The sequence below is a fragment of the Cyprinus carpio genome, chromosome B7 (genome assembly GCF_018340385.1).
Source record: "Cyprinus carpio isolate SPL01 chromosome B7, ASM1834038v1, whole genome shotgun sequence".
Lineage (NCBI taxonomy): Eukaryota > Metazoa > Chordata > Actinopteri > Cypriniformes > Cyprinidae > Cyprinus > Cyprinus carpio.
The window spans coordinates 8,907,590-8,915,259 of NC_056603.1; the positions used below are offsets into that span (position 1 = coordinate 8,907,590).

The 7,670-nt window shown below is 35.6% G+C and overlaps 1 protein-coding gene across 1 annotated transcript; it reads right to left on the reverse strand.

The window, feature by feature from the left end:
* Nucleotides 1–1,013: 1,013 nt before the first annotated feature.
* cd68 (CD68 molecule) lies at nt 1,014–7,137 on the reverse strand. Its single transcript, XM_019094400.2, has 6 exons — nt 6,952–7,137; nt 5,580–5,842; nt 5,305–5,424; nt 4,108–4,177; nt 3,397–3,567; nt 1,014–1,872 (listed from the first exon to the last, which is right to left on the reverse strand). The coding sequence occupies exons 1-6, from the start codon at nt 6,995–6,997 to the stop codon at nt 1,733–1,735; spliced, it is 810 nt and encodes a 269-aa protein (XP_018949945.2). The 5' UTR covers nt 6,998–7,137; the 3' UTR covers nt 1,014–1,732.
* Between the last annotated feature and the right edge of the window lie 533 nt (nt 7,138–7,670).

Sequence of the window (7,670 nt, forward strand, 5' to 3'; positions counted from 1 at the left end):
CAACCAGCACGGATCCGCTCCAGGCATGACGAAGCGGATCTCGTCCTCTTTTGAAAGGCCAAACAAAGTAGTTTCGCTTTCACAGTTAAACACACAGCATCTATACAACATGGCTGAGGCAACAACAACAACACTACAGCAAAAAAAAAAAAAAGTTACTTTCTTTGCATGAACATTTGGGTGGTGTTATGCAAATCTTCCCACACAGTGACGTAGACATGTGGGGGCGTGTTTAAACGAGGCATTTAAGGGGGGCATGGACAACTTTTATAAAGAATATCTCTTTGGATTTGAGACTTCAGTTTTTTAAACTTTTCAGATCTTCTTTATGCACCAAGAGCTTGTAACACTCCAAAGAGAAAGGAAAAAATTAAATTGCATCATATGACCCCTTTAATTAAAAATCAAAATAAATTTCATAACATATTTTTAAATGTATAAGCAGGCATGGCGATTTGTAACTTGCAAAATAAGGTTGATAGTGGCTGCATGTGGGACATCACTGTACAGATGACCTTTATCAATCCCACTGTCACACAATGTGGCCTCTAGCAACACGCATATTTAAATAAGCAATTTTCATAAAAATAGGCCTAAATATGATTATAAATGGCTTAAAAGTTAGTTTACATACTAATAAATTTCACTTATATTTATTAATAGGTGAAATCAGTAAAAAATGATCTTGCTTTTCTGCTTTTGCATGGTTTCCATGCAACACACTGACAAAAATAGTGCCTGTGTTTTTCTCTTATCAGAACAGAACTCATGTGAACTCGGTCTTGTGAACAAAAAACCTCCAATTTTCATTGGTTTCACTTAAACACAAGGTAATCCACATGAATTTATTTAATGCAAGTGAACTGCTTTTCACATAACACAGCAACGCTGTCCAAGGTGAGAAAGACAAACTAAACAGAACCAAATTTAAACGAGTCCCCATGATAATGCCTTGTTTACTCTATTTTCTATTTAATGCTGCATATTAAATATAAAATAATCAGAATCACTCATTTTAGAGCAAATTATTTTTTTATTTGTAAAAAAAATTACACATTACTTCCAATGTTCAGTGCATAAATGCAGCTTCAAATCACAATACACTATAGTAAAGCTCTTCAGGTTTAAAGAAAAACAGAAAAAATGCACAACAGAATGAATACTAGGACACAACTGCTTTTAAAATCTATTATTTACACAATGTAATTGAATTCCCCTTTATAGGTTTTAAGGCCCCTTTGGAAAGAATAAAGTACTGGACATATTTATCAGATTAACAATGGTTTATCAGCCTATCACAGAAAATGCCTCAGACGTGTAACAGATGAAGAGTGTAACAGATGAAGAGCACTTATAGAAAAGAGCACTTTCACTTAAGATGGATCAACAGTAGATTATGGACATCCTTCTGTAATGCCAGTATTAGGTTAAGTTCTTCAGAAAAGGTAATTAGTATGCAAATGCAGGCTAAATAAAGCATGTACTAAGCCAATTGTTTGTCTGGTTCTATTATGATCTTATAGTGATGCAGAATTTGTGATGGCAACTTCAACTTGTGTTAGGATGTGGCATACTGTCCCTGCATCGTAAATATTGTTTGGACAGATCCTAGGCCATGCATGTTCATCAGTATACATAAGTAACATTCACTTAAGACATAAGTGCATAACAGCATAAAGATTCCTGTAAACTGGAATTGCTGGTATTCTCATAAATCACAACTTGTAGGCCTCTATAGTGACTGGTACCCATCAGTCCTCCGTTTCCTGTTGATGAGGTAAGCAATGACTACAATGATGATGAGTAAGACAAGGATTATGCCCACGGTGATGGCAACGCGGTAGTCTGGTATATCAGCCTTGCATAGTTCAGCTGTTGCACAAACACAAATAGAGCACAATGAACTTGTATCTCATTGTAAGAAATGAAAATTAAGTCAGTGTTGCACTTTAAAGCTGGTATACACTACATGAGTTTTCAGATCTGCACAGATTTTAAAACACTAGGCATTATATGTGTACTGACTTTGTAAATGCTTACAGAGGAAAAAATGGCCATCATACACAAAAACAACTGAGGGCTTACCAGGTATTCTGAAAACAACAAACTCACGCAGAAACGTGCATCATTGCTTATAGATGCATGACAAATAGGGTTGCAAAAAGGTGAAAAATTTCCAGTAAATTTCAGAAACATTCCAGAAATTTTGGAAACTTTCCAGGATTTTTAGCAATATTCCAGGGATTTTTGGAAAGTTTCCTGAAATTTTCCACCCCTTTGTAACCTTAATGACAAACAAAAACAATATCCCTGTGTCCAAATATGCCCACTTCCATACAATATAGTAGGTGAAAAAGAGTATGTGAGCTGAGTAGTATTTTCAAATTCACAGTATTCATAAAACAGTATGCAAAAAGACATTGACGACCTACTACTTCTGGTGAGATTCTGAGAAGTGCATCTAGCGATGCAAATGACAATGTATTAGGACACATGACAGCGACAACATGGCGGATGTAGTTTGTCTAAATGGTCACAAAGCAAGTTTTAAACCAAATGTAGTATCTTTTATACACTATTAAATTTTGGACACAGCGTATGTGTTCTAAAATAAGCTCAAAATATCAAACATGTTTGTATCCTCCGAACTGGATGGAACTGTAAGCATGTGCCAGCATAAACTGCATGTGACTTTCGACAGCCAGCATTGATTCGTCCAGACTGCAAAATGGGACAAAAGCTGTGCAGTGTATTCCAACCTTAAATTGCAATAACTGAATAGATACACAACAGATATACATAATACTTACATGCAGGTCTCTGAATTTGTTTTTTGCATTTCATTTGTTTTTTGTAAATATTGTAATAGTCTGTTTGCATAATAATAATAAAAAAAAAAAAAAAATACTTACATGCAGGTGGTCAGTAACAACTGCTCATTTTGAGTTGTATTGAAGATAAAATTTTAATTTGCATGACATTTAAAGCTAACAAATCATGTCAAATAATAATTAAAAAAAAACTAATATGAGTTACATGAAAAAGTAGCAGACTTTCATTTTAAAAAAACCATGCAGGAAATAAGATCCACATTAGTAAAATATATGTTAGAGTGCCTTTGGACTTTATGGGAATACATCATCTTAGTGCCATTTGTTTAGAGTCATCTGGCTGGTCTAACCAGCTCTTTTGCATTGCCGTGATACTTTTGCTACAATATTTGTAAACAAGCTTTATTTAGTATGTAGGACATAAGGTATACAGTGCGTAAAAAGGCTAGGAGTCATAACTTGATGTGTCTTGTGACAAAAAGAAGAGGTTACTTTAAGAAAAACTGTCATCCACTACAAGGATGGAGTGCTTGAAGATATTGAAGCATAAACACTCTACACTTACGTGGTCCGAATTCATTGTTTTTGAAGTCGAAGGCCTGAAACCTGTTATGGGTCAGGTCCAGACTCACACCACCTCCCATGTACAACGTCTCAGTCTTGCAGGAGTAAGAATGACCCAGATCCACAGAAAACAGCTCAAGAGACTCGTTCTTCCCTGAGTATTCGTTTAACTCTTTGTTGACAACAATAAAAAATAATTGGATCAGTGTTGGCATGGATGTGCACAACATGATTAAAACATTAACCAAGTCTCTCCCTTTTCTTAATCCCATAATTGTGATAATAATAGTCAAAATTATAACCAAACACTTCCACTACGACTCAGTCTTGCAAGGTCAAAGAATTTGTAATTTTTTAATTCAAAATGAAGTGAGGGAAAGATGTTTTATTACTGTAACCAAAATTACACTTCTACTTCCTTATTCTTCCTCGGCACAATGTGACATTTATTGTTGTCAAACTGGTTGACCCACATGGCCAAGTGTTTGTTTTATTGAGGCTTGGCAATTTATATCATTTTGAAAGGATTTTCTGTCTGTCCTAAGAATTCTGTCTTCAGTAGATTATTCTTTATTTAGATACACTCTTTATTTACCTATACAGATAAAAAGTCCAAAGCTTTGGGAATAAATTGAAGAAAATTAAGGAAGTGTGTTGTTGTAGGTTTTTTCCAAGGCAAATGGTACTAGTCATATATGGCAAGAAAATTTACCTCCTGTTTTGAAGGCGTAGTTCAAGTCGTAATCCACATACTCCACATAGACCTTTTTTATCGTCTCATTCTGGAAAGTCAGAGGAAAAGGTTATTAAAATGTAATCTGAAATACACAAACACAATAGAATAAGAACCATAATGAACTCCAAAACCATTGCATACATAACAAAACAAATACATTTGTTTGAAAACCAGAACAAATTAACATACAAATATGTCTGCCACACAATGACAAAATGAACCATAATATTGTACACAACAACATAATCAATAAACCTGACCCTTAAAGGGATACTCCACCCCAAAATGAAAATGTTGTCATTAATCACTTACCCCCATGTCGTTCCAAACCCGTAAAAGCTCTGTTCATCTTCAGAACACAATTTAAGATATTTTGGAATGAAACCTGGAGTCTTGAGACTGTCCCATTGACTGGCAAATAAATAACAGTGTCAAGGTCCAGAAAAGGTATGAAAGTTGTTGTCAGAGTACTCCATCTGCCATCAGACGTGCAAAAATAATGATCAACGTCTCCTCTGTGTCTCTTCCTATCTCTGTATGCTGTGTATGCTCTTCTGTGTCATCCGCGCCACAAGGATGTTGTTTTCTTTGCTTACAAAAAGTGTTCCCGTCGCTTCATACCTTTTCTGGACCTTGACACTGTTATTTACTTGGCAGTATGGGACAGTCTCAAGCCTCCCGCTTTTCATCCAAAATATCTTAAATTGTGTTCTGAAGATGAACAGAGCTTTTATGGGTTTGGAACGACATGGGGGTAAGTGATTAATGACAACATTTTCATTTTGGGGTGGAGTATCCATTTAATGGGTTTTATGTGTTTTTAACGAAGTGGGTGTGATTGGTTAATGTGGAAATTTTATTTTGGATTTATTTGATAAAATGCTGCTGGGAGTAAGCTCAGGTTTCTATCAGACATAAGTTAACGAGTCTTTTATAATTCCTCCTCAAGTGCCTCAAAGTTCCCGTTTTTTAAACCACACAAACTCAGGTTATACTGAAAGATACATTAACTTTTTTGCCAAAAAAGATAACTGGCTAATTTGAATGCAAAACTCTTGAAATTCTTCTAGATAAGTAAAGGCTGTGTTATGAAATCTTTTCTTGCCAGTTAGCACATTTGAAGCATATCATTTTAAGTAATAATTTTTTTTTTTTAAATCCATAAACACTTACATTTCTAAATTTCAGGGTAAATTGGCCTTCTTTGAATCCTATCACGATAGTAGAGGCTTTGTCCCCACATTCTCCACTGACAGTGGTTTTGTTTGGCTGAACAATGAACGTGTCATTAACCTAGAAAGACAGAAATGTCTTAAATGAATAAAGGATATTTATATGTAATATGAAAAAAATAATGCAGTAGTCAGTGTGAAGGATTCAAGTTGCTTAGATATAAGCAGGAATCACATATGGATGTAGATCTGTCACTCCAACAGAAAACATCTTACCTTGCTGGTGTTCACACGGATCCCAATTGCCAATTCAATCATAACACACAGTTTTCCATCTAAACTAAAATTATAATGGCCCACCGCCATGTTGGTGGGTGGCGTTGGAGATGGTATTGCAGTGGTTACTGTGGTTTTTGGAGTGAGGGTTGTTGTGCTCGTATTGTGGGTTGTTGTGTTCGGATTGTGGGTTGTTGTGGGGGCTGTTGTTATGTTTGCGCCTGTGGCCATATAAGCTGAACTATATTCACCTGAGGTGAGAGCTGAGGAGGAGGCAGACAGAGAATGTGAGAAAATGTTTCCCTAAATGTGAGCTAAATCTGACCAAACCTCAAGTGACATCCTCAATTAGAAAAAAAAAATAAAAATAAATAAACAGTAATTACCTGTATAAAATCATTTAGCTATAGGTAAACTTTTTTTTCGAGCGGAACAAAGAAAAATAGACACCATACACAGAGCGTCCATCTGTTCTGCACATAGAGTGCTATTTACATAGGCTACATTCACTTCCTCCCGCGCTGTCACAAGTGTACGCACATCAAAACTTCCCAACAGGGAAATGTGATAATTCACTTCAGCCGATTTCACGTGATGTCTGTTTGTTAGATTAGCCGTAGAAAAGAAATGTAAGTGCTGACCTAAGTCTATGGTGCTGACAAATGTGACTGACACTCTCTTTTAGGTTAAGGGAAAGTTTCTCAGGTTCGTGTTCACCAGACAAAAAGGTACGCTTGTGTAGCTACACTTGTAAACTGAGCTGCACTTGAAAGAGAAAGAAAAAAATAAATAAATACAATAGTGTTGAAAGATGAATTGCACTGCACTGTGAGGAACGATTATATTTAAGTATGGTACTGTCCAAAAAGGTTCAATAAAACTGATTTCTGCAATAAGGAAGTAGGCAAGTTGTGGTCCTATACTGTATAACTTAAACATAAAATCGAACTGATATTTAAAGTTTGACCCTAGGTTTTGTTTTAGTTGCGCTGTTTTACCAGCGTATGGCTCGAATTCAATTCAAACACAGAATCGAAACTATACGGTATTTTCCGAAAAGTAGGCCTATGCAAAATAAAAAAATCTCTTTCCTATTTTTTTTTTTAAATTAAAATCGTTCTCATGAGCAAAACCTGGGCTCAGATTTTAAATATGAATTTGATTTTTAGCTTACAGTCACATGTTGGAACACAACTTGCCTACTTCCTTATTGCTGAAAAAAAAGTAGCTATTCTTTCAAGTTCCTTACAGTACAATGGAATTAAATCTTTTAATACTATGGTGTGTCAAAGTACATAACTATCACAGAATGGTGAACACACGGTAAATGCATATTTCAAATCGAGTAATGCAATAAAATAATCTGCTTTACCTGTTGCAGCAATGCAAAGCGCGATCAGTAATAATGTGTATTTCATGTTCGCCCTTATTCCGATGTACCTGACACAAAAACTCGCTGGACTGAGTGCTCTAAAGTGGCGCAAGTATCTGGCGTTGAAAGCCTGTCGCACACTGCACTTACTCGCCTGAAACGAACCCACTGATAAAGTGAAGGAAGTAAATCTTTCCGCACTCGCTTTGGGTGTTTGTCCAATCACATCTCTAGTGAGGCATTCAGCGTCCCAGAAACTCAATACAGTGACCGAGTTTGATTTGTAGAAAGCGAAAATTAACAGATACTAGAATTTTGTCACTGTTATATCAAAATTTCTTGTTGGAGCATTAAGGCTAGAAGACCTTTTTTCTGAGATATTTTTATCGTGGCAACAACAGATATGCATGGATAATCTTGTTTTCGCACTAATATTAGTTGTTTCATCATATCGCTATCCCTCATTAAAACGTTTTCATATCATGCACTTAAGAAAAATATGATTGATAGACATTCCCATGAAATATAACTATGTATTAAAGTGGTTTTATTGTACATGGAACGGGCTACTTAACGGTGCCGCCCATCTTTAGGCTAGGCCTACCTCATTTTACTGGATATTTTGGTTTCGCAGAATAAATAAATCACTGCTAAGAATGAATAATTAATTCCTGATTGCTAATTTTATTGATTATTATGACGTTCTTAATTCTTGGCCA

What these genes read in the sequence shown, in the direction of transcription:
- cd68 (XM_019094400.2), bottom strand. Translation starts at nt 6,997, where the DNA reads ATGAAATACACATTATTACTGATCGCGCTTTGCATTGCTGCAACAG. An exon ending in TCCGTGTGAACACCAGCAAG is followed by an intron (nt 5,425 to 5,579) that starts GTAAGATGTTTT and finishes CTGTCTTTCTAG; the next exon opens with GTTAATGACACGTTCATTGT. An exon ending in TTACCCTGAAATTTAGAAAT is followed by an intron (nt 4,178 to 5,304) that starts GTAAGTGTTTAT and finishes CTGACTTTCCAG; the next exon opens with AATGAGACGATAAAAAAGGT.